At 38.5% G+C, this 27,284-nt stretch overlaps 1 protein-coding gene across 1 annotated transcript in view; it reads right to left on the minus strand.

Moving 5' to 3' along the window:
- Positions 1-473: 473 nt before the first annotated feature.
- The window catches only part of LOC136758488 (olfactomedin-like protein 2A), a 43,173-nt gene continuing 16,362 nt past the window's right edge, over positions 474-27,284 (minus strand). Inside the window, exons 2-8 of the mRNA XM_066712895.1 lie at positions 19,284-19,547; positions 15,963-16,070; positions 14,899-15,081; positions 13,866-14,109; positions 4,707-4,979; positions 3,618-3,803; positions 474-2,529 (exon numbers count right to left, since the gene is read on the minus strand). Of these exons, the coding sequence (XP_066568992.1) occupies positions 1,925-2,529; positions 3,618-3,803; positions 4,707-4,979; positions 13,866-14,109; positions 14,899-15,081; positions 15,963-16,070; positions 19,284-19,547 (1,863 nt within the window). The 3' untranslated portion in view covers positions 474-1,924. The remainder of the gene's footprint in view (positions 2,530-3,617; positions 3,804-4,706; positions 4,980-13,865; positions 14,110-14,898; positions 15,082-15,962; positions 16,071-19,283; positions 19,548-27,284) is intronic.

Here is a 27,284-nt window from a genome sequence, read left to right on the forward strand (position 1 = left end):
GGCAAGGGGTGCTGTATCAAATAAAGATTGATTTTGATTAATTGAAACAGTACATTCAGCAGATAGAATAGACTATGGACCTGTGACTGCATACAGTTTAGATTTGAAGTGAATTTATTTATAACTTGTAGCTCTATAAACAGAAGGCTTTACTGAGAAGCTCTCGTTCCCAGCGGTAAAGACGAAGAGCGCCCAGGATAGTGCCTTCATCAGTCTTGGCTGAGAGCAAAAGAAATTAATCGGCCAAGTCTAACCCAATTTTCAGTAAAATAGTTAGGCATGTTAGGACTTTTCTGAGCACATCTGTTTTCAGGTGAAGGTTCTTGTGACTATTTTCCATAGTGGTCTAGATTACATTGGTGGATTGTGTGTGTGTTGTGTGTTTTGTGTGTGAGGGGTATTAACACTATATAAGCATGATGTATGATGCATAGTGAACTCCACATGGCCTGTAACAATAAAAGAGAGATTCATGATTTTGTATTATTCACTTTATTGTAGGTACCTTTTTTACACAAATGAACTCCCACACTTAGACTTGCTCTTTTCAAAGTTTTTTTTTTTTTCATCTGAGCACACAAATTGCTGAAAAGACCCCCAGAAAAGTAAATTACAAAAAATGAAAACACCTTTTAGAAGAAAATGCCTCTCATGTGAAATCCGGTTCCCCACTTATGATGGTTTTGCAGCAAGAGTATTTCTATCAAAGGCCAAAACCTTATTGTTGCAAAACAGCAGTACATATTTCAACTGATTTTCAGTTCTGGATAAATTATGAATGGATTTTTACATACTGTGAAAACCTTTGTCCGGTCACACTATATTTTAAGATTCTAATTTAAATAATAGCTTCACTATTAAATAGTTTCTATCACCAGTTAAATCATTCCTGAATAAATATTGGATAAATTACTGCTAGGCACATACTGATCAAGAATTAAGCAAAATTCAATCATTCATGATTACTACGCATCAAGGTGGTTATTGCTTTACAGCTAAGGGATATTTTTGTAACTGATAAGAACATTAATGCGTTTTCAGTTTTTCTTTTATTCTTCATGTCATACAGATGTCCACATCCATATTTTAAATTTGATCCTCCTCACTGTACCTTAAAGTTATTTCTCAAATGATTATTTATGGCTTAGAAAATTTATAAAAAAGAATCTTAAAATACAGGATGAACATAATGCAGTTTTCATGGACTGCCAAGTCCGACCCCTCTTTGTTAGCTATGATAATGCTAGTCATTAGCTGGCAAAGTACAATATATATATATATATATATATATATATATATATATATATATATATATATATACACACACACACATATACAGGAACATGTGTTTATACCTGTTAACGTCCCAAAGCTGAATTAAATGTTCTATAACATTTAGATGCTCTGTAAATAAAGGTTTGGTTATTCAAGTTGTTGCTTTTTTAATTTTAAAGAATATCTTTCTCCTCTTGAAAACACAAAATGTGTTTGACTTAAAATAACAAACAAAAACAAAACAAAGATGTGGCCTATTAAAAAAAAAAAAAGCCTGCTGCATATTCAGTCCCTTTGTTACAAGTTGATAAGATAATATATATATATAAAAAAACTAAACAATCATAGACAATTTTCCGGAAGGGATCAATGTCTTTCCAAGAGCGTAGCTGCTTCCATTTTATTTTTAAATTTTCTTCCCTGTTTTTTGTTGTTGTTGTTGTTGTTGTTGTTGTATTTTTTCAAGCGGTTTGTTTTTTTCCCATTTCCAAGGAACAGAAGTACGGCCTTTCTGCTTTCTGTTGGTGATCGTCGTTGTAGGAATGGTGCAAATAAACAAACAAATAACAACACCCCCCAAAAAAACAAAAAAAAAGAAGTTAAAAGTGCTTGGTGATAGGATGGAGGGCTGAGGATGAAACCACGGTAACTACTGTACCACGAAGTTGACGTTGTACGTGAGCTGGTGCCCATTGTCCCAGGCATACAGTACCTTCTCCTTGGGGTTGTAGTCAATCTGAGTGGTGAAAGCATACTCGTTGGTGAAGGCCAGTTTGGGGGTGGCTTCGGTGTTGGTGTGGGTGTCATAGGCATAGGACACCTCCCCCTCCTTCTGGTTATAGACGTCCACGGCGTACAGCACCCCGCAGATGATGAAGCAGTTGCCGTAGGAGTTGCGCTTCAGTCCCGTCTTCCAGGTGGTCTCCTTCTTCACCGAGAGGTCCCCGGGGTCCAGCTTGCTGATGACGATGACCTCCTGCTGGGAGTAGTCGTAGTCGATGGCCGGGTAGATCACCCACAGGCCGCTCTCATCCACGGCAAAGTCGATGTCTGAGTGGCCCCTCCACTTCCAGGGGGTGGTGTCTTCGTAGACCACGTCGTGGAGCAGGGTCCAGGCCGCCACATAGCGCATCTTCAGGTCATATTTGATGATGTTCTTTGTGAAGGCCCGGTTGTAGTAGAAGGCTCCATTGTAGACCACGTGGCCGGTGCCGATCCAGTTGTAGGGCAACTTGTACAAGTTGCTCCAGCGACCTGCAAGGAAAGCAGCCAAGTTTACTACGTGTATGTCTTCCAAGATGACTTCCAAACACAGAGAAACGGAAACCTTTTGCTTTCAGACACACAGAGATATGAATAAGCAATGAAGGGCTTACAACAGGATTCCAAGAGAAGCCAAGAAGAAGTTTATGGCTGTTTATGTTTACGCACATATTTTTGTTATCTTTATTACAAACCATTATAAAGTGCATATAACCTGTCTGACATGTTTTACTTGTGCTGTTAGAATAAAGGGTGTAGTCAATGGTGTCGGAATTGACAAAAAACAGATCTTTGGGAACCAGTCTATAAAGGAATTGGGGTTAAAACAAGAGCCTGTGCTATTTATGGTCACCACTAACTAGAATTACGAACCACTGACCATAATATATTGACACAGCAATGTGTGCTAGCTGCCCTAGTCACTGTTATTAATGTAATTAATCACTCCTTACTGGAGATCAGTAATTGCCCTCTGAATTATGAAAACAATCAAAACCACAGCGTATTTGCCATCATTTTTCTCTTGTGAATCTCTCAGTGAATTAGTCTGAGAGTTTAGTTTTTTCAAAGACTTAAGAGGGTGTGTCATTTGTCTGCTCCTAAACTACGACTTTACAATTGCTGGAAGTTTATGTTCAGACTAATAGTTTATTTATTCATTTAACAAAGTTGAGAAGAAACCCCTTGCATAAACGGTCCTTTTGACAAAACATAAACAACCATCATGGATGTATTTTAAAACATCATCCAATTTTAAAACATCATCCAACCCACACCCAACCATTTTAAACAAAAAATGCCTTTAAACTTTCACAAAAAGTGTTTAATCTCATAAAAAAAAAACTATTATTAAAGCTTACTATTGCAACAAGATGGATATATTACAATAAGCTGCAATATTTAAAATTAGATTGTTCCATTATATCAAGGTTATTTTGCAACTCACAAATAGGTGGCCTTCTATTTGTTATAGAGGTCTATTTTAATAAGAACTGTAAAAGCAGAGTAGTTGTGACTGTGACCTGTTACTTATAAACAAAATGTGACTAACAACATCTAGAACAATCTACCAGGCATACCTTGTTTGAAGTTCTCCAGGTTCCTAAACTCCACCAGATTATTACCATAGTAATAATTGGTGACATAGATCTTGGAGTCCTTGGCCACGGGGTCTTTCATCCAAGCCCCTTCGTTACGCCCATAGCTGTGCTGTTTCTCTGGTAGCTCAACCGAGGCTATCGTCCCCTCACACTCCACATCTTTCACTGGTGGGAAACAACAAGGGAATGTGTCACTCGGTCACGTTGAAAACATTCAGTCCTGGAGAAGACTAAAATGGTATTGGCCTTTTTTATAGTCATGATGACCATCCCTGACCTGACCTGGAGACATTGTATATCACACTTTTAAAACATTTAAGGACTTGACACACCTGCTGCCAACACACCTGAGTTTTTTTTCTTCACAAGACAATTGTACAATAGATACAATGGCACTGAATCCCAGGCATTTTTTTATTATCATGTTCATTTGCTGTCCCCCAACTGATCTCTGGAATACCCTGTGGATTTATTTTAGGCCATATAGTTTTTTTATGATTTAGCTGCTTCCCCTTGAGATTTAATATAGATTAATGGTGTTCATGACTCTCCAACTTTGTTTCTATTTAATCCCATGTATCGGGAAGTGTCCCAGCTCTGTGAGAATGTTTGTCTTGTTTCTGCATTGGCCAAGTCACCAAGTTAACACAACAGAAGCTATATGTTATTAGACCTCAAATCTTAAAATCTAGCCGATACAATGACACCAGGCAGCTGTTGGCTTCCATTCAGGAAGGTCAGGAAGTCATGTTATTTTAGAACCAGAACTGCACTTTGATGCACATATGATGTACTGTTTTCTATGAAATATGACTTGTATCCTTCCTTACTTGAGCACAGGTGCAGAGGGAAAGCTCACATGCTCCTATTCTATTCTGTTGCAGTTTTCTTGTAGCTAAGCTAATAAGAAGTATCCTAGACAAAGTCCTGTGCCCATATTCAAGGCCTAGCGGCATGTTATTTGCCTGAACTGTTCCAGAGTCGTGTCCCAAGTCGAGCACAGTGTTCTGCTGAACTGTGATTTCAAAACCAGCAATGAATATGGACCGTACAGGAATTCGGATTCACCTGCACGGTTGGGAAGGAGACGACTGCTGTTGTCTGAGTTGTCCAGCACCAGTAGGATGGTGGGTGCAGGCTTCTCTGGCCCAGTCGTAGTGGTTGTTGACACTGCGGTGCTGGCAGTTGTTGTGGCAGTGGTGGTGGTGCTGGTGGTGGGCGCAGAGGTGGTGGCCACGGTGGTTTCTAAATCAACCACTCTGCCTTCCTCCGAGCTCCTGGGCCTTTCATCTAATGGCACCTCCTTGACATCAAAACTGGTGTGAGCCTTAGCTGTGTTCTCTGTAGATGAATAAAAGAAAAACAATGGTCAATTATTTAGAACCCTATAATAATAACAAACCTTCCAGAATGAAAAATCTATTTTTATGATGCTGTTCAGAAATTCTTTGCCCCATTTTTGTTTGAGGACTTCCACCATGAATCAGCTGACATTCCAACCGCGTTATTTCATTAAAAACTGCACATATGAATATAGAAGCCAGACCTGACCTGACATTCCCTCATTGAAAATGGCCGATCACTGGACAAACAGAACTAAAGAATCTGTGAAGTCACAAAAGATATGAAGCCTTAATCTGAACCGGAAGCCTGCTTTTGTGCTAAGCTTTTCATCCTTCTCAGTGTGTTTACTTTTGTGCAATATGTGGACAGGCTATTAAATGGCCCTGGACTAGTGTGAGCAGTGCCAGCTTTAGATCAGCTTTTCCTGCGTCTGTCAGATGAAGTTAATTTTTAATTCAGTTGTTTTAGCTTGCCGTTCTCCATTTATGTCAGTCTTTCTCTTGCCACAGAAACGGCCGAGCTTCACTTCCGTCTGTTTATATTCAGCATTCCTTCCTCTTCCAGGCGATTCCAGTATATAACTGGACACAATGTCAGGAAAACAGCAGGCTGCAGCATTTTAAACTTCCTCTCTCCTTTATTTTCAGTCTTCCTGTGATGTGGGGGAGCAGGGATTGAAGTGCAGATGGCCTGCGATATGAAGGGCTGTGATGCTGTTGGGTCTCGGTTCAGGACTGGGGCGCACAGTGGTGTGCTGAATATCTGCCTTCAAGGAACTACTGCAGGCTGAAACACCAGACTGGAGGCTGGAGAAGAATATAGTTGTAGTGCCATCCAAAAGGGGGAAGCTTAATGGCTTATTTCACTGAAGCTTTAAAGGTCAGCGTTGAACTGATGAGGATGAGTCTCAATGAAAGAAAGCTCCAGGCCATTGACAGTGATGTAGATGTAATAGTATCCTACTACCTATTTACTTGAGCCCCTCTCCCTCCCAAAGGCTCTTTTTAGCTATAATTAAAGCAGGTGCAAGTCATTCAAAATAATAATATAATGCTTTAAAAAATATCAAGCTTTTTTCTCTGTATTTACCATATTAGTATGTGCCACACCTGTTACTCTTGGCAAGTATTTTTTTGGGGTGTGAGAGCTCTGAAGAGAAGAGAATATCTGTGACAAAGTAATTTTTTATTAGTTTTATTAAACCACTGCGGAGCCCCGATGCCAACTGAGCTGAGACACCTGGGGCTCATTAAGTCACCAGACACACTTGGGTTTAATTGCTGTGATGGAATCCCTCAGTGTGTTCCTCTACAGAGGGTGGTGAACCCCAAACAGCAATGAAACGCCTTTGTTTTCCTTTATGATCTGATATGTGGGTAGGCCGCATGTCCTTTCTTGAATAATGGCCGCTTTCAGGCATTATGGAAGTCCACAACTGGACTGTCTGTTAATTCTTCATCGATATAGATGTTTTAAGTTTCTGTATTTTTGCTTAGCTTCAGAAAAAACATATAAATACACAGTAGAACAGGTTACATATTTTATATACAGTGCCAAACCATGTGACAGTCACTAACAAACTGTTCAGCCTCCTTTGCGACAAATATTTTGTGAATGGTGCTGTGAACTTCCAGCAACTTTGTGAAAATGTTTGACACTAATTCTGTAAAAAAAAAAAAAAAAAAAAAAATCCAATGTGCTTAGTACTCTCTGATGTACTGTGACTCTGTAAAGTACTCTGTTCTGCTAGTAAGAACTAATTGACTGATTACATTTTCTTATTAAATTATAGCTCTGAGTAATGAAGAGGAAGGTCGTTCCATGTATGTTCCACAGATGCTGTGAAATCCTCATACAGGTTATTCACAAACACATGTTTGTTTAGTCATTTTCTAGAAATATTGTGTATGTAGCACTTAGTACTGATTAAAATCAAGGCATCTAAAGTGCTGCTGCATGACTGACACTAAAACCCTTTTTCCTTTCAATAATTTCTGACATGAGGATGGGAAATGGCCTCCCACGCAACCAGGGAAATGTTATAATTCAGGTGAGCCGTGCAACTGAGATGCTGTACACTTGACCCCTGCAAAGTTGACAGTTCCGGCTGTGGATCAACAGGCAGGGATTCACCTGACTTCACCTCTTCTCACCACAGTAACCCTGCTTTGAGGGTTCCTGCAGAAGGCCTGGTGGTGAATATCATTTCAGCTGCACTCAGCCTGCCCCGCCTCAATGGCTCTTCATCTTCCCATCACCCATTTTGTTGTTCAGTTGAAAAGAGGTTGGATATGCCTTTGGAAGTGGCTAATTTGTCAATTTCAGAGCAAATGTTTACAAATTGCACCGGAGAAGAGGGTAAAAATACACTGAATATTCTAAGTGTATCTTTAAATATATGTTGTCATCTTTAACCAGGTGATGTGCCTAGAGATGGTCCTCTTTTTTAATTTGTCTGAAACATGCATGAAATAATGTTTCACAACAGACAATGTGTAAATCCCTATGGAAAATGGTCCTGAAACTGCACATCTGTAAATACATTCATTCAGCCAGTCATTTCAGCATGGTGCCAGTTTCCTAAATAAAGAACAGTGAAAATGATGTTTTTTATCCAGCCAACATCGCACTGCAATGTTTTCCTGGCATTAAATTAAAAGGAATGGTTTATATAGCTGAAAATAAATTGAGATTATTGTTCTATCTTCATGCCAAACAGCTGTGGCACAACACACAGAGAAGACTGCATTATAGTATTACACATTCAATGTAAACATATAAATGTACATATACATTACATATATATATATATATATATATATATATATATATATATATATATATATATATATATGTTTTTTGTTTTTAATCTAAATTACATGACTTTAAAGCTTTGAAGTGTACTTCAGTATGAGAATGTTTTGTGGGATCATGAGAGGTTTTTATTTAAAATTTGAGTAGATGAGCTCATTCATCTCTATTTCTTTATTATTCAAATTAGTTGAGCATTTTCATCTGGGATCTGCTGTTCCTCAGAGTGTGGTCTTTCATTTGAGTCAATGGGTAATATCGATTTTTAAACAGAAACGTTTCATTCAGTCCTGAGTGGTTTATATTCTTGCTAATTTGTATGGTTTTACAAACACCAATTCTATAGGAAGGAGAAAACTGGAACAGGCTTTTTCATACAGAATTAGCAATGAACTGGAAAAAAGCTGAATTCTGTGAACGTGAGATTTTCACAGTAACTGCAAACTGTACTGCACAACTCTGACTTTATCCACCCAGTTGAGGTATCTGGTCAAGCTGAGCCGCTTGTAGAGATTTTTCTTATCATTAAAAAGTGAACCGGGCCCATCGCAATCCAGTCCCTTCAGCTTACTTTCTGTTTGGCTCATTCACAGCAGACTGCCAAACGTAAGCCTCCAGCTCATAGCACGCACATTTTACAGTCTAGTTTGCATCTTACACATCAGACATGAGTCACAGATGTAATGCTAAGAGATTTTAATGTGATAAAGACCCAGGAGATCATTATCTCAGAGTTAAGAATTGTTTTACCTTCAAGACAGTAAGCACAGCATGACGGGGATTTGGTATTTGTAATTCCCATCCTCTGTTTGCTTCGCATTGGCTTCACTGTAACCCTGCTTAATCTTTTAAATTGTGCTTGATATATGGCTCCATTCAAGCATACTGTTTTGTGTTTATGGAGAGAAGGGCTGGTTTCGGTTTGAAGAGAACATTTAGGTGATATTGATGTATATATTTTCATTGGCCTCATCAAATCACTTGACAGCTTTATGAGACAGGAGCATTATACCTCTGAGACGTGTCGCATTCTTTGCGTGTTTATATCTGCCAACTCAAACACAAATGAAGGCTTATTTGTATATTTTAATTCACTACTAAGTATAAGAGCTTATTAGTGATATGTTCATGGCTTGTCATGTCTTTATATTTTCTCTTCTCAAGCAGAGTTATGTAACCCCTACATTCACCTCACCGAGTAAATATCTCATGCAAGTAATATATGTATATTGAAATATATATCATATATTAAGGAAGCTATGTATCTGTATCCTTATAAACAACTAGCCTTTCCTGAGATGATCAATAAAAACATTGTGTAAAGTGTAACATCCTCCGTGGGGATAAATCCCACTCCAGAGATGGTTTGTGGTTTGATCCTTACACTGAATGTATCAATTTCAGCATGTTTTCCATATTATAAACAGACAACTAAAATGCTATGAAACAGAAATACTTTAAAATGTGCATCTTAGCTTGAAACCGTCCACCACAATGTAGGTCTAAGTTGGACTATTGCTATTGGACTTTCTGCTATCTTGATGACATACATAAACTACTAGAGTTTCTATATATTTCTCCTTGTATTTCTCTCCATCATGCCCCAGTGCCTCCTCCTGCACACCAGACACAGCTAAGAATATTCCTCACATTGATGTGCTATCACAATGCAGTCCTGGAAGGATCAGTTACTCCGGGAGTGAGGCAGCAGTTGAGTCAATGTTTACATCCAATCAGCTGGAATCTCCCTCTGAAGGTGTCTAGTTGGGCCTCCTTTGTGTCGGGGTGTGTAGTGTGAATTATTGCTGTATAGGGACTATCTATCAATGTTATGAAAATCTAATGTCTCTTATGAACTGGCTTGTCCTCAATCTGTCTCCCAGAAATGACAGTCCTCCCGCTGCCTGTTCTTTGATCATTACTCCATCTTTACTTAGAAATAAATAATTAAAATCCCACAGATAACAGTTACTGCAGGGTCTTTCAAGAAAATAGATACATGTTTTGTAATGACATTAACATCCTTAATTGTGTCTAATACATTACATCAGTGTATTCCAGTCTTGGGAAGGAATATGCCTGTGGTTCATTAAGATCATTTGTACAAAACTGATTTTGATTTGTTATTTGGAAAGACAAGTAATAAAAACAAAATAATTCATTATTTACGTTAGGGAATAGAGCAGGGAAATCCTAAGAGGCTATGAGGCATTACAGCTGGAAATTGTCAGTGGAATTTTATGAGCAGGAAGTTATGTCTTCTTTTTGATAACGGTTTAGATTTTCAGGGACTTAATGCAGAGTTGACATTCAAAAAACATTTCTTGACTTTCCAGTGCACCTGATCAGTTTTAAGAAGTGTTTTGAAAACCTGTAACTTCAGAGCTTTATACCAATTTCTTTAGAAATGTGGAAGCAAAGTAGTTCTATAGCAAGTAAATAATGTAATGCTGAGCTCATGTGTCTTGTTTTCTACAAAAGCACAGTGACTATTGACAATAAGTTCAATACAGAAGACATTTGCACCAAACCAGTCTCTATATTATGGGTCACACTCTCCAATAATGGGCACCAATTATTATAATTCTGATGTTGATCATGCATAGGCCTTATCCCCAAACCTAGTCTGTAGCCCTATCCCTAACCCTGACCCTCACCTCGTTATACATGTGATTAACAGCAGAACTCATATGAAGAGCATTAGGTAGTCATGTATTATTTCTGTGGTATTCATACATCAGTTTATTACAAATTGGTGCCATCATTGTAAAGTGTGACCACATTTTCTGTAGTTTGGCACAGTTCCGTGTCAATCTTGTGCAGATAACTACAATTTACCCTGAACTTCAATTACTGCTTACTGTAATTGATATAAGAATATATGAAAGGTAAACATGACAATACATGCACTATAGTTATTTTGAGATTGGGTCATCCAATAACTCCTCTGCTGTAGTAACTGAAACGTCTCTTGTGAAAGACAATGCAGCTCTCTACATGTTGACAGTTCTTGTTTAGTCTGTGAGGGAGTAATATTAATTTCCTCTGAATATTTGAACACAACACAGAGGGTCATATTTTATTAAGAGTTGAGAAAAGTTAAAGAAATTGCCTGGTATACTTCCCTGCCACATTATAATGTCAGATGATGGGTTACAGACAATATAGAACTCGCTGCTCATTTTCCTATGGTCACTATTTCACTGAGAGTGCTGTTAAGAAACAGAACCACTTACAGCTTTAAGAGAATACATCACAGTAAATACTTTGAAGAAAGGAAACACTAAACTTAGTATACCAATGAACTGTAAATCTCCACAAAACACAGTTAAAAACATCCCCTTATTCTTGTCTCACAAAAATGTGGTTAGGGTGTACAGCCAACTTGTTTTGGAGAGCAGTACATATACTTAAGGGAGCCACTCTGTGCATGCTTCACTTCATAGTAGCCAATCCTATTTCCTCATTGTGTTTAGCAAATACATTTTTCAAGGTTTTGTGGTTTTCCATCCTATTTTTAGGTGTTGTTTATTATCCACACCTGGTGTACATCTGCACACAATACTCTGCACAAACCATTTAATATTGGTTTATTTGGTTTTGTGAGTGTCACCGATTTCCTCATAGGCAAGCATAGCAGTTTATAAAACAAATCAAAATACTTACATGAATCATTAAAAATATAGCCCTGGCCTGAATTAAATAAAGCTGCTGAGTACATTCGACTTTGTTAATGTGGGTGCAACTTATTAGGTGTATTTTTAGAATTAAAATGCTTTATATAATTCTTTATATATTTGTTTAAATTGCATGATAATATATTAGAATCCTTATCATTAATCCATTAATGAAATAAATCCTATTGTATGTAAGGAAATATATATGATACATGCCTATTGCATATAAATATATGGTGTAATGTTTCATATTTTAATTGGAAATGTATCTTCAAGGGAAGTGAAAATGATTTTGCCGTCTGTGTGTTTTCATGACAGAAGTGTTTTGTGTAGTTTTTTTGGACACCCACAGTGTGTTTTTATAATATTATAAAAACTACAATTATATTTCCAGAGGAGGACTATTTAAATGTATTGCACCAAACAGTGCCAATAGACTTTGACATAAATGTGTTTGAATGTGTATGCTTGACATTTCTATAAAAAAAAGAAAAGAAAAAACACTTCAGAACTTGACCCGGTGGATCAGCATGTAGTTAGGAGATTAAACCCGATGTCAGGGTTTAACTCTGACCTCTTTGTGAGAGAACGGTCTCACAGATATGTTTATAATATCAAAATGCTAAATGTTGTAGCTTGCACACTTCACCGTTGAAGACCTGGAATACGTCTACTATGGTTTTTCCAAGAAAGCTCCCTGCTGTCTTTAAAATGACTTTCAGTCTCCACTTTTAACCTCAGCTCTTGATCTAAAGGCTCCTAATGCCAACCCATTAAGCAGGCAATTTAAGCCTTAAACCTCACTGCTTCAGCAGTTTCATGGCATGCTCATTAGATTGACTCTGCCGCTCAGGATAAGAGGAAGTTTCCGGACCCTGACTTAACAGGAGGTGACACACCTATTTCAAGCCTGAGCAGTAGGCGTGAGACATGTTGGCTTTCCTGGATTTACTAGCGACAGGGGACAGCCATCATCATCTAACCTGTTTGCCAAGGCGTTGACAGTTCCTTGGCCAGTTTGACTTGCCTAAGGATGCAGATGTAAAGATAATGAAGAAAGTACATCATCAAGAAGTATAGGATCATGATTTCACATGGAAAAGCACACTCACCCATGTTCCACCCAAGTCAAAACACATCTAATTTTCCATCTTTTGTTGTTACATGGGATATTGTTCTGTTCCAGTGGAATAAGTGGCTCCTAAGGGGTTTAAGGGAATCTGGGACTCTAAAGGATTCCACATTTGAGAAACGTTACCAATTTGATTAATCTTCATGGCATCATAATTCTGCTTTCTGTTGGAACTACATTAGTTAAATCCGTTAACAAGTTATTTTATTACTTGTTACCGAACAATCATTGTAATCCCAATTAGTTTGGTGTGGTCTTGTTATTCATGAAATTGTTCTTTCAGATTACAAAATAAATTTAAGTGTCAGCAATATGAATATTTTCCTATTTCAAATAAAACCCCAGACCAAATCAGATGTTTGATCCACCTACCAATTGCACATCAAAAGCACTTAACTTGATGTTTTTTTGCATTAGGAAGAAGAAAGTTCACTAATCAAGTATTGTAATTGTAATTTGTAATTGGTGGGTAGGTTAAAGTTTTGATTTGATCCAAGTCAAAAGGACTTGTATCTTTGCCATTTCAAATCATCAGCTGCATGCTAGTCTGTTAGGGTTTCCCCTGTTCAGTATTTGAGTGTTTAAACTCCTCCAATCCTGCCTTCTTTTAAAATGAGTCAAGCTGCTGGATAATTCTCAAATTCCCAGTTAATTGCCAATGAGAACCAGGTGGAAGGACATCCCTGTACGCTTTTAGAGTTTTTTTTTGTTTTCAATGTTTTACTAAGTCACAACAAATATAGACATAGTGTGCCAAACACATCGGGCCCAACATGACATTAAATCATATGGCTTCAATTTTGGAACAAATGTGTTAAAAGATTGTGTATCACTGCCAGTGTAATACGCCCTTTCATGTAATCACAACCAGGGATAACTGAATTGGCAGACCCCGATTACTATTGCATAAATACATGCATACAAATATGTACATCCAGGAAATTCACGTACCTTTGTTAAGGTACTGATACGTACAAATACTAACTGAAACCAGCCGTTTGTCAGGGTTTCAATAAAGGACCTAAACTGTATGATGATTTAAAATCATTTTATTAATACATAGGAAATACTATTCTACCAAAGGCTTACAGAGTACAGCCCTGCCCTACCTGGCTATAACAAGAGACATTTTCTACCATTTCTTTCAAGCGCTTTCGACCTGCAGCTGACTGGATATGATACCGATGCCTAAAGTGAGGGGGATATCAGGATGCCCCCACTCGTTTCAATTATCTTCGTGATTTGCCATCCTGCTTGTCTCACCTTTGCTGTTTCCGCTGACCTCCGCAGTGTCGATCTTGGCGGCTTTGTAGTAGGTGATGCCCCGAATGACTCCGGGCTGATGCCCTGCAGCCTTGGCCTTGGCGGTCGGGTCTGGTTTCCCGGGCTTTACGGGGTCTTTCTTGGGCTTCACAGGTTTTTCCTTTGGGGGTTTAGGTGGCGGCTTGGATCCAACTTTTTTGTTAGGATACTTATTCGCCTCTTTCGTCTTGCCACCAGCAGTTTCCTACAATGGAGAATCGTTATTGAATTGGACTCCTAATTATTATCCTGCTGTCCAGGCAAGATTTGGTCACCCCATCACTAAAAAGCAAATAAATAAATCTTCATTGCAGCGAGAATGTAGGTAAAGTGCACCTCTCTGGATGAAGAAGAGCATTTCCCTTTGGTGATGGTACACACAATCCTGCAGAGCCCGGTGCATGCTTTCAGGTGAGGCATGGACTATAATGACTTGTACAATGCTAGTTCTTCCCTAAAATCACATGCCTGGTCTACAGCTGGACCTTTACGATGGACGGGCTTGATGAAAACATGATGACATGAGTCAATGGGCAGGCCAGAGAAATGAATTCAGCATTTACAGGAAAACAAACTTGGCTTCATGCGCTAGCTAAAACACATAACAAGACACTTAGATAAACATTGAACAGAGTGTAAAGACATCTGAGGGAAGAATGGAATGAAAGTGGTCTTGTAAAAGGGGGTAACCTTATTAAGGTAAAATACATTAACTTGCCAGTGAAATCAAGAAAGACATGTGGAACCGATTATGGCTCACCATGAAATTCTGTATCACCTTCCAAAATATCCATAGACATGCAATGTGATCCTGACTTGTGTCAGTTATTGTGCTGACATAGATGTCAGATAGAAATACACAATCCTGAGTCTGGAATATGTTGTTTACTGCTCAAAAGTTGACTACAGATCAAATCAATGCTTTTTGCACCAGATTGTATTATATAAGGTATACGATTCTACGGGGTACAGCAGACACAGAGGGGTACAGTACCTGCACTTTGCTGTCAGGGGCCGCGGCATCTTTCTGCAGCAGCTGCAGACCGAGGCTGGAGATCTCCTTCTTGATGCTCATCATGATGTCCGAGTAGTTGTCGTAGCGCTTCAGCTGATTGGTCAGGTTGATGACGCTGTCCTTCATGAAATCGTTCTCACGAGTCAGGTTGGTCTTAATTGTCTGTGGGGAGCAAAAACAAGAGGTTCTAATTCCCAAATTTTCTATCATTTATTCAGCAGGTCAAACATTTTAACCAGAAACAAGGGAAAATCACCCATGTCACACAACACAATGTTACAAATGTATTCAAAGTTACAAAAATGTTATTTCAAGTACACAACAGTTTGAGAATCGTTACTTCTAAGAGTAAACCTGATAGAACTACGGCCCCCTATTTCCTTATATTTTGGTCTCTTTGTAAAGTGCTGTGTGTTCACAGCTTTCGCTCTAATAACATCCAACTGTCACTCAGCTTGTAGTGGGTTCTCTTTGTGTATTTTTAGGCTGCAAAAGTAATAGCTGTGGTTTCTCCCGTTGCTTGGTTTAAATTAGCAGCACACAGCATGTTTGGCAATAAAGACAGCACTCTGGCTAAGTGAGTGACCACAAAATCTATAACTGGGTACAGTAAAGGATAACCATAATTCAGTACTTAATATGCCTGCCAGCTCTAAAAATGCATTTAACAAATATGGTATTAATTAATCAGGCTTGCAAACATAATCTCAACAAATCTTCCAGTAGTTATTAAAAGGCTCCTGTTCATACAGAACAACACCTCTTTTTATAATGATGTTTTAAATTTTATTCAAAACTAGAGATTTTCAACCATGTACTCACATACTCAAAACTGGATTCATATATCTGTTGCATGTTACACAGATATTATGAAGTATCATTATCTTCTTTTGTTTGTCTAGGATCTATATTACTTGATAGGCCCTAATATACTAGGATTGATCTCACATTGATATGCCTAATGAGGTCAGATACGGATTCAGTATGTTATACACTGTCACGTGTCTTGGATTCACCAAATAGATTCATCCTGGTGTTCTTACCTCCTCCAGGTTGTTCATCTGGGAGACAACCTTGTTGATGTAAGAGTGCACTTTCATGAGGTCCATGCTGTACAGCGTTCCCTCCAGCAGGTCAACCATGGATTGCAACTGTGGAACAAAATGATGTCACATTGTTTAGTGTGTCATGTGTGGGGGCAATAATTACCGATATACAGAACTGGACAGCATGCTTTCCTCAGAATACGTTTTAGATCAAACAAAAGCTATCCTGTGGAAATGACATTAAACAGAACTGCATGTTAAATCTGTATATGGTCGTACTGCCTCCCATGAGCATATTTTCAAGTATTTAGTTTTATGGAAGTTGCAGACTTCCTGTGGCCATGCCCGCAATGTTAAGTACTTCAGAACGACATCAAACTCAAAACAGAGGGATCTGATAATGAGTGGTGACGGCATTAGCAACTGATTTACGAGATTAAAGCTTTGAGTCTACTGGAGCTTTGGAAGGTCTTGGAGATTGATGGGCCAAAGACGCTTGGTTGAGATTTCAGTGGATGTGTTTACCAATTCTAAACACATGTGGCAGCTGCTGTCAGCATATGTGAAGTCCTTCAAAGTGGATATTGTGTAGGTTAAATGTATTTTGTTTTGTCAGAAAATGTAAGGGTGTGCTTAATAGATGTTCATAACACTTCTCTAAAAGGTTTTGTGAAGAAATTCTATAATGCCTTATCTCTCCTAATGTGAGCGACACAAACACTACTAATTGTACAAGATGTCTGTTTCATTTTGTGACATATTTGTCTTAATCAAGATTTTGCCCTACTAATTGTCCTTTTTATTATAAACAAATGTTCATCTAAAATGTAAAAGCCTTTGCAGAAAACTTCTAGGTTGCTAAGTGAGGTTATAACACAAGACAGCAGAAAGAGTTAGGGGATAGATATGTCAAAGCAAATAATGGTATGGTTATAAAAACAATCCCATTAACAAAAGGGCTGAAAGAACAGATGTGCCTTCAGTTTGGATTGGAAGATGGATAGGATAGGAAGTTCCCTATTGGTAAGTGACAATATCACAATAAATAAGGAATATACCAGGAACGTTTGGGTCAACTTGGGATTTCAATATCACAATGGCTCCTACTGCGTTTTAACACTGTTTATTGTTGAGAAGCTTTGGCTGTCTAAAATCCCATTAATTTTACCCTCTTAAGCCCTTAGGTTGCTGCTTGCTTGGAGAATTTCCATAACATTCAAATACCTAGACATGCACACTGTCAGCAACCATACCAGTTGTGACTTGGTAAAGGTTAGAACTTGTCTGTTCTAGCTTCAAATACGAAAACATCTGTGTTCAGCTACTTCTTTGTTGTATTATTCCACACATTAATCCATGTGTTCCTGTAATTTGTTTCTGTCTTGGTTCATCAGTAAAAGTATTTGGAAAGACAGCTGATTATATTATATAGGTTGTTTGTCAATAATCGTCACAGAACTCCAAACTCAGACTGATATAAATGGGATGGTCTCCTGTATGTCGCAGATATCAGACTGAAGAAATGTACTCAGTGAGCAGATGTACTCAATCAGCTATGCATTACATTCACTGGGTGTTGCCTTCATTGACTCTGTGTGAAGGACCTAATTCAAACCATCTCATTGTGCTATCACAAAGCGCAGGGTGAGGACTGACCTGCGAGCCTGAGTCAAGCTACCCTTCCCTCCATACATACAGCATCTGTTTCTTCTTTGCAATTTCCAGATGTTGTGTTGCATGCCGTTGCTCGTAAGAACATAATTTGATCTCAAATAAATGTTGCTGAGAATTTCAAGGTCATCTTAATGTTATAGGGTTATATGTATATGTGTGTGTGTGTGTGTGTGTGTGTGTGTGTGTGTGTGTGTGTGAATAGATATATTTATATAAATCATGACTGGAACCTTATTTGGTAAAAGTCTCCATTCTAGAGCAGTTTGGTCCCTATACCAGCTGTTCTATTTTAGAAATACCTATATGACCTTATTATACCTTGCTCCACCCAGTTTTACCTATAGCCCCACAGCACCTGGTCAGGTATTTAACATACTATATTACTAGGGCTTTCCCATTCTTGTATTCGCTCACAACATGAGTTTATTTCCCAACAACATTCTCTGAATCTCTGTGTTCAGTATGGCAATAATGGATGCCCCCTAAACTATCCTGAAACAATAACAGTGCCTAAGATGTTTAAGACTAATAAAATCCTTGGCCTGAACCGTGGGCGCCTGTATTATAAACATTAAAGGTGCTGTAATCAATCCGGTGTGAGGTGGCATGCTCTGTTTACTTAGGCGCCAGTTTAAAAACGGACATGCTTTCCCATAGCCAAGTATAACCAAATTCAAACATTGCTGAGGACCAAATTTCCTGGCCACATTTCAGGACTTCAAACACAGTCTCCACTTTGTCCTGTGAGAGACTTCAGTGATGTCCCATTTACTGAGTTATTCACTTGTCTGCTTCTCAGTGTTTCCAGGAGCTCGGCCATCCCCTTTTTCAACTGTCGCTGGTGTATGTATTATATCAACCTGCCAATATGAGCATCCAGACTATCTATGGTATGTCCTTCAGGCTTATGAACCTCTGTTCTTTGCCTTTGACCATTTCAGGGAGAGACAAATCAACTGTACAGCAGCCCCATGTTGCCAGGTGTATGCAATTGATTGAAGAAGGCCTGATAGATTGTTAAAAACTGGAAAGGGAACACAAGAATACCAGCAAACATAGGGAAAAGGGCAGCAAAATTGCCTTGAGCACATATCCAAGATGTCGTGCTCATTGTTTTCTGTTCTGTGAAGCAACATTTTGTAGAGAGTTTCTTTTACAATGGTAGTGCTTCTGCTGACTGCAGAAGAGTGCCTATTTCTGATCACTGCGACTGTCGTGTCGCTGATTCCTCACATCGCAGTACCAGACTCTGTTTTCCAGCTACCAGTCGACTGTCTAGACATCCTTTGTAAACAGTATTAAGCAACTGTATGTGCTTACTTAAGAAATTAAACCCAGTCTAGGCAGACTCCAGCAGCAGCGGTAAACAAACATGGGGGGTGTGAGCCCAGTCGACATAGCCTGACTTTGTTTGTTTGGCCTCACTAAATTGTGCTGCTGAGAACCAGTGACACACATGGCTAATCTGAATGTGAACTGAAGTAAGGAGGTGTGGCTGACCCTCTCAAGGCATGGGATCACTAAAGGCATGGGATCACACATACCAACAGGTCCAAGTCCTTCCTTCTCCTCTCCACATACAAACAGGGAAAGACTACGACTGGATCACAGAATGACATCCCAGTACAGATCTCACGTTCTCACCTTCAGCAGCTCCGGCGCCTGTTTCTTCAGCTTCTCCATCTTCCACTCATTCTCGCAGGGGTTGAGGGAAGAGGGCGGTGCCGTGCAGGAGCACTTGCAGTCGGTCCCTGAGCTGACCGTCTCCACTGTGTAGAAATCCTCAACTCGCATGCTCCCAACCTTGATTCGGCTGCAGGCGTCTTTGCTCAGTGGCCTCATGATGCACTTGCAGCGGCAGTCTGAGCCCTCCGACGTCATGCGCACTTGTTCCGTTTCCCCAAAGATCTATCCAGAAAAAGTAAGTTATCAATTTAATTCAGAGTCGGTGAGTTTATTCAAGGGGCAGTGGAACCATCCATGCAATCCACAAAATCCATCCACATGGTCCATAAGCACTGCAAAAATTGCCACCAGAAACATTGCATGGACTACAAAAGTTCACAATCGTGATAAGAATAGTAATATTTTGGTGCAGAATAAAAAGACTAAATATAGGCTCGCTTTGAACAAATGTACTACTAAACCAGATTCCTAAGCAAGAATAATATATATTGTTCCAGATATTATGGTATACTTATAAGACCTAACTAGCTCTTGTTGCTCTCAGTGGTGCTGATTTTGAAACCATGCCAGACTATGTATGTTATCACTGCACCCTTTCATAAGTGTCACCTTATCAGCAGCATCAACGCTTCAGAAACAAATATATGAACTTGGCAGCACAAACGTTAATGAGATCATTAGTCATTCTTCAGAGAACCAGTTGCCAGAGTTGGTGTTTTTTTCTGCGGATTACAAGGAATTGTAACTAGTCATAACATGAAAAGTATTATGAAATCAGTAGTGACAGATTTTGAAGAAGCGTGGGGTAAGGGCTGTACTTCATTTGGACTTTCAGTTGTTGACAAACAGAGAATAGATAAGAGCAAATGAGTTAACATATTTTTAGAAGGATGTTTAAGGTTAATCTATTATTTAAAAACATATACATATAGATATTTGCTGAGTGCAGGGCTGAAAGAAGTTATCCGTCACAAGAAGGAGATGCATTGATTGTCTTGTTATCAGCTGATTAAATAGTCATTGGATTTTTTTATTACAATGTTATTAAAGACATAGTATCCAGTAGTTTATGCCCTATTCTTTTAATTATTTGACAAGTTCAGATGCACTTCTAGAAATATTAAAACATGAATGAATGTCTAGCAGCATCCTGTGATTTCAAGTGTTTCCAGGTGATCAAGTAAAAACTACCCCAGGACTTCTAAAGGGAGCATGTAGTTTGCTGAATACAGATATCGTATCCTGAGGAGCACACTGAGATCTGCAGCACCCTGCCACTTTCAGCGAAGGATTTGTATTTATTTATTGCCAGTTGAATTTTTATGAATAATAAATCCATTGCTTTAGGAACTGATTCAGACGAAACAACAGAACATTGAAAGTGATCCTTTACATCCCTTCCTCCCTTTGAAGATCTTCACACATGGAAGAGATTAAAGCCCACTGACATAAATTACATTATGGATAACACATTTCTTTAGCCAGGTCCCACATACAACCAGCATACCACGGTGAGGGCTGAGAACTCCGGCTTTTAAGAGAGTGAATTTGGCAGCAAACTTCTGTTCATGTAAAGAAACCCTTAACCCTTCCGATTAACGTCAGTCTTAAACCATTAGAGACGTATCCAAAGCATTACGAAATCATGTAAATGACATTTTGCGATTACTTGTAAAATCATCTGACTTTCACAGCTTTCCTTTTGAAAATATCATAGAAATAATGTTAGCAAACTGAATCTCTGATTGGGGATTGCCTTTTGATTCTTCCTTAGTGTAATACAATCACGTGGCAGCCACTTCTTTGATGCACATTTCTCAATAAGGTGAAGGGGCCTATTTCTCAGATCTACTGTGCAGGAGCTTACCCCGTCATCTTTTTCCACATAAGATTTAGTGATCTCCATAAATTCAGGAATGGACCACATATGGCTCAATTTAGAGGGCCCAAAAGCCAACAGCATTTAACATCCTTCATTAAGGATTCTTATCCCATCTGTTTGATTTCATATGCCGGTCCTTATCTATAACTGAACTAGTGACATATTGCAAAATGTTAATATCGTATAACTCTTTTTTTGTGTGTCAGCAGTGGTTCGTGGGCCAGTTTTACTGTAGGGCAGTGACACAAACTGCCAACAGATGTGTTTTTTCTAACTACACACAGATTTAATATTGGAAGAAACCTGTATCATTTGTAGTTGAATAAATATTACATATTTGGAAATTAACAAAAATGTTCCTGTTGTAGCAACCACTTTAAAATACATACTTATTTGACCTGCTACTCAAAGTCAAAACAGATGGGATAATAAAGACGGGTGGATAAGGTTAAGGGAGCACTCCTTTGACAATTTGACACTAAATTACCCATTTGCTCTCAAAACATTGACACTCAATCACATGCTATTTTGATATTTAAATAATTACAACTACCTACTGATGAAAATATTTCTCACAGTTTAGCTTTGCCTGAATGATTACAGACTGTGTTGATAGCTGTACGAGAACATCTGCTTTAAACTGCTTATGTGCAATTCCCATACATATGGGTATGTATGGGAATTGCACATACATACCCACTGCGCAGATGCTTTTCCTGTATCACTCAGGAACTGAAAAAACACTTAGACTTCAGTCACAGCTTCAATAGTCTGGCTGTAGAGAAGCAGCGATGTTTCAAAATATTTATTTTAAATCGTGACATGTTATAAAAACTTTGTTCTGGAAAAACAACTAAAATAAATGTCCAATTTAAACATTGCAAAAGCTTTAAAAGAGGTATCTTTTCCCTCAATGGATAGTCTGATACCCCCCATAGGCCAGGACCTGGCCCTGCTACTGACACCCTGTAAGCCAGTTAAAACCCCTTTCAAATCCACTTCATTGGAGTGTCTTACGCTTTGGGATATTGTATGAATTTAAATATTCTAAACATTGTACAGTGGGTAACGAAGGTACTGATTGCTCATGTCACTGTACATGTGATGCTATATTTTATCTGATCTTACCCAGTAAGACGAACAAATTAACTAGGACATGGCTCCAAATGAGGAACTGAGCAGCAGAGTTCTGAAAACAGCATATCCATGAGGAAATGTGCATTCGTCATTTTCATCATCTTTTGTTTGTATTTGACCTTGACTTCAGCAGAGTTCATAAAAAGCACTACACATATCTGGTCCAAACCCCCTGGTGGAAAGGGTACTAATAATTGCATAAATTACAAAACCGTGCCTCTGGCATAGAATCTGTTGACAACTTGGGTTCCAACCTCCACCCTCAAAACCCAGAAAACCAAGGAGATTTGCAATTCAGGGGTCTTTCACAACACCAGAACAACTCCAGCTGCTTCCAATTAGCTTACATGGCACAGAAATAGGACTGATGTTTGATTGTACAGGCCTTTTTTCATGTATGGCAATTAAATACAACCACCTGTGGTGAAGGTTTACATTATAGGGTTGGTACTAGTGCGGAACTAAGTGGTTTGCATGAATCTGCAGTTCGTAAAAAATGTTCCCTGTGGTAACAGCCTACCAGAAGACTGAGCTACCGTAGGTCATTTCTGCCCCTCAAGAAAGTTCCTCCTTTCCCACAGATCCTTCAGTGTCAATGAAATATGTTTTGCTTTGGGTGACTTTTTCTGTGCATCATTTGCTAACCAGAATCCAACTGAAACAAAAGTGAATTTATTGGCTGTTTTCTTTGACAAACCATGCCCTGTTATTTCTAAACCACATATGTATAGGCATATATTTGTGTGTGTATCTTTCACTGTAAAAATACAAACCAAAATTAATTCAGTTTCTGCAATGGACAGATGCTCAAGTCAGTCAGGAGGAACTACACTGTTAACTTGTGTTTCAGTCAAAGCTTCTGAAAATCCACATTTTCAAAACACCTATTTTCAATGTTAATTCCATCACCTCGTGTTATGACCAGCTATTCTCCAAACCATTCAAACCATAACTACAATTTCATTAGATCAAACCTGGTGAAGGTTCATCTTATAAAGGGATTTACAAAACCTGAATAAAATATGCTTAAAATATATCGGATTCAGAAACTATTGATTTATTATGTCTGTTTATGTCCTTGTTGTGCTTGAAGCAAATCTCAAGATATATATTTTTTCATGTAATATATGTTTTTTTGTCCAAATATTCTCTTGTTAGATACAGAATAAAAGAACAGCAGAAGCAATTCTCTTAATGTGGAAAGATCACCTACAGTTAAAATTCATAAACATGTTGCTTTGTAATATACACTTTTAAAAGATTGTGTTTCTTAAAGAAAGGATTAGCTTACCATAGATATTCTCTTTTAATTACTTGTTCTGAAAGTTCCAAAATGCCTGTGGTTAGTATTCAAAGGAAGTCCACGATTTCATAAAAGACACATGATTCACAGTCTGCTTTGAGGAACAATAACGTTTTTGAAAATCACCACAAGAAATTCAACATGTAATCAAGCTAAATATACCACTTGCGTAATTATCATTAATTCATGCAGTAGACACCAGTCAGTTTGTGTGGTAAACATCTAATTGTGATCGTGTCAGGCAGCTTTCCAATAAAACCCTTTAAGCTCAAAATGTACTGTATATGTAACTCAAAATATTAACTCTAAATAAAATATAATAAAATAAAGTATAATCTATATATTTATAACTATGAATAATTATATTAATTATATTGTATTACAAATTTTGGTTTTACAAGTATTTAAAACCCTTGAACATAAAGACATGGTCAAATCCCATGACTGTTTCAAACATAACAGTGAAACAAGGACTTGAGGTCAGAAATGGAAATGAACAGCAGGTACATTGATTAGTTACCAGTAACCAAATTAGAGAGATGGGCAAGACATTTCAGATGTTCTTATGCTAGAGAAGAGCAGTAACAAGTTAAATCAAGTTATCAAGGGCTCAGTCATTACAATGGTATTAATTCATGGAGATATACATATACAGGACCCAATTAATTGTGGTTGCAATGTCTAGCATTGCACAAATATAAAAAGTTATGTAAACTAAAACACAATACAGGAAATGGAGGTAAGTAAAGACCAAAGAATAGATCCTTGCTTTGCTGTAGAAATGTGCATTTTATTTCTGTCTTAGCTGTAATGATCTTTCAGATGAAAGAGCAGTTTAGCAGGTATATACCAGCTCCTTTCATGACCAGTGAAGCAAAGTCCTTGAGGTAGCATCACTGTGGAAAAGGTCTGGTGCCAGGAAAGTAGACCTGTCAATTCTTGCCATTAAGTCGTAAAGTCAAGATTAAAAGCTTGTCATTCACTTGTGGCTTGACTTTAATGTATGCATCCGCTCTATTGGATTCATGATAAGAGCTTTGTTCCTCCACAGAGGACAGGCTTTTGTCAGTGAAGGCTACTCATTGGGGTCTGTCAGGGGGTCAGGAGGTGACCCCTTCGCTGAATGCCACTGCAAACACCAAATACTTGAATTTCCAAAGCGATTGTTTATTGTGTGGTCATCAGCACTAAGACACTATGTTTATAGGGGATCTATGGATGACCACCTCTACAGTTTAGGAGCAACCCTGTAGGATTACCAAAGTGATCGTGAAATGCAACAATGGTCCCCATTCTTATTAGGCACTTAAGATAATTACCCAGGTAGAAGAGATAGAGCTTCATTTAGCAATCCCCAGGTCATAAAAGGTCACATTATCTCCCGGATAAACGGTTTCTTCTCTGCTTGGCAGCTAGGCTTCTGTCTCAATTATGAGTTTTTGTTCGCCCTTTCAACTGCTTAATGATGTGATCTGTGGGGGTTAAACCTGCAACCCAAGCCACTAATGCATTTGGGGCTGGATTTGTGGTAAACAGTTTCTTTCAGAGATGTACGCATATTTTTCTAAATCTACACCACTGGTGACTAACAGTACAGGGTGGAAAGAATGCCAAATGCTTGCTACTGTTATAGTTCCTAAACAGAGCAGGAGTGCTGAAATATTGCGTGATGAAAATCCAGTGGAGCACACTTACACTGAACTCAGACGGCCTTTATTTCAGTGGCAAGACAATATCAGTCTTCGAGCAAAGCAACACAATGTCTCTTCTGTTGAAAGCACAGGCAAATCTGCTGTGACCATAAACAAACATATAAATAGGTTTTAAGATTATATTTAATACAAACTTTATTAGTGTAGACCAGTGTAGCAGTTGCAGGAATAATTCATAATTTGAGAAGATACGGATCAAGGCGAAATGAAAATGAAATAATAGAACTGAAGATTTGAATATTCTCAAAGATTACTTTCTTGGTGAAGCGGGTTTTTGAAATGAAGATCATACTGTAATAGAAGCCAGTCTCTATGATGCACTATTTTGTGAGGAATGTTCGAAAAGTGAAATGAAAGATGTTTTTAATTAATTGAACAACATCTAACTTTTCATGGTGTTTAATTACCACAATATATAACCCCGGGAAAATGCTACTATGCACTACAAAGATGTTTAAAAGAAAATGCTACTACTTACAGTGATTTATTTTAATATTGCCTGTAATTCTGCAGTGTTCTTTCACAAAAACAAAATCACTCAACTGCATTGTTTCGGTTCAGTAAACAACTTCCAAGATGGGAGCTAAATAGTGTTTATCCCTTCAGCTTGCCTTCCCTCTCTCAAACACTAATTACAACTTCTGAGAGCGCTCTAGAGTGACCGAAAAACCCAAGTGTGTTTGTTTGTTTTAGTGTGTGTGCGATCTAGTCTTGAGTAAATGTGACAAATGTGTGTTAGCACTTCCAGAAGAATGCTGTATCCAATCTCAGTGTCTCACCAGAGACAGTCCATATATATGGAAGCCTATTGTGCTGCTAGGGGCAGATATACCATGGGGTATCTGGCAAAAGAGTGTTTGCGGGGCTTTGTTTGCCCTGTCTGCCCCAAGCAAACAAGCTGATCTGTGTGCCTCTCTTCAAAGTGAAATCTCTTGCTAAAGCAAACGGACCGAACTGAAAGCTCATTAGCAGAGGAATGTAGCAGAGGACATTAACCTTCATTACAAGAGATTTACACGACGCATCCTCTTTAATTGCCAGACTGGCGGTTTATACAGGGGATGAAAATTGCTTCCTGCCAAAGTCAACAGAAATGGCAGCAGGTTAACAAATGCTTCATCCGCATAAAACATATACCGGATTAACAGATCAGCCAAGAACTTGGAGATGTTCCAGTGGGTCCCCACTAAAGCCATTGTCCTGTACTTCATAGAGGCCTGTTTTAGGCCCGTTACGATGGATCCATAGCAACAAAGCCTAAGAAGCTTGTAACTAAGAGGGAAGAATGGTTTGTGAAATTCTTATGGTTGGGATTGAGTTGGAAGTGGGGGGAAAAGGGAAAATGCGTCAGCCTGCTTAAAATTGAATCTGGCCCAAGGTTTGAATGTGTTCTTTGCTTTTTTTTTTTTCTTATTTGACAGAAAGCTTACAGGTCCACTTTTCTACCCTATTCTGATATAATTATTTTCTTAGTTTAAATCCTCCTGTTCTAATTTGTTGGCATCTAATTTAAACACACATGAAGCCACCAGTAACCAAGCTGCTGATAAGATAAAGCCTCTTGTTGCACTGAGGGTTTTCTGAGTCCATAGAAAGGTAAAGGTGTCCATAGTCCTTTCCAGAGAGAGAAACCACTGACAACATTTTCTGTTCAGATGTACATATTATTGATGTTTTTTCACTTCACATAATGTGGCATTTTTATCATTAAACATGATAGGTATGTTTTGTATAGGTAAGCTTCCACTCAGGAATAGGGTAAAAATAGACCTTGACACACTAAAAGTATCCATGATATCAAGAGATAGCACAAGCTGAAATTGGTCATATGGATGCACGTGTGGATGCTAGTGGTTGCCAGTTTGGAATTTGCAGACTCGGTGGTAACTGTACTTTCCTGGGACACATGCTTCCTCTATCTATCT

Source organism: Amia ocellicauda, chromosome 9 (assembly GCF_036373705.1).
Source record: "Amia ocellicauda isolate fAmiCal2 chromosome 9, fAmiCal2.hap1, whole genome shotgun sequence".
Classification (NCBI taxonomy): domain Eukaryota; kingdom Metazoa; phylum Chordata; class Actinopteri; order Amiiformes; family Amiidae; genus Amia; species Amia ocellicauda.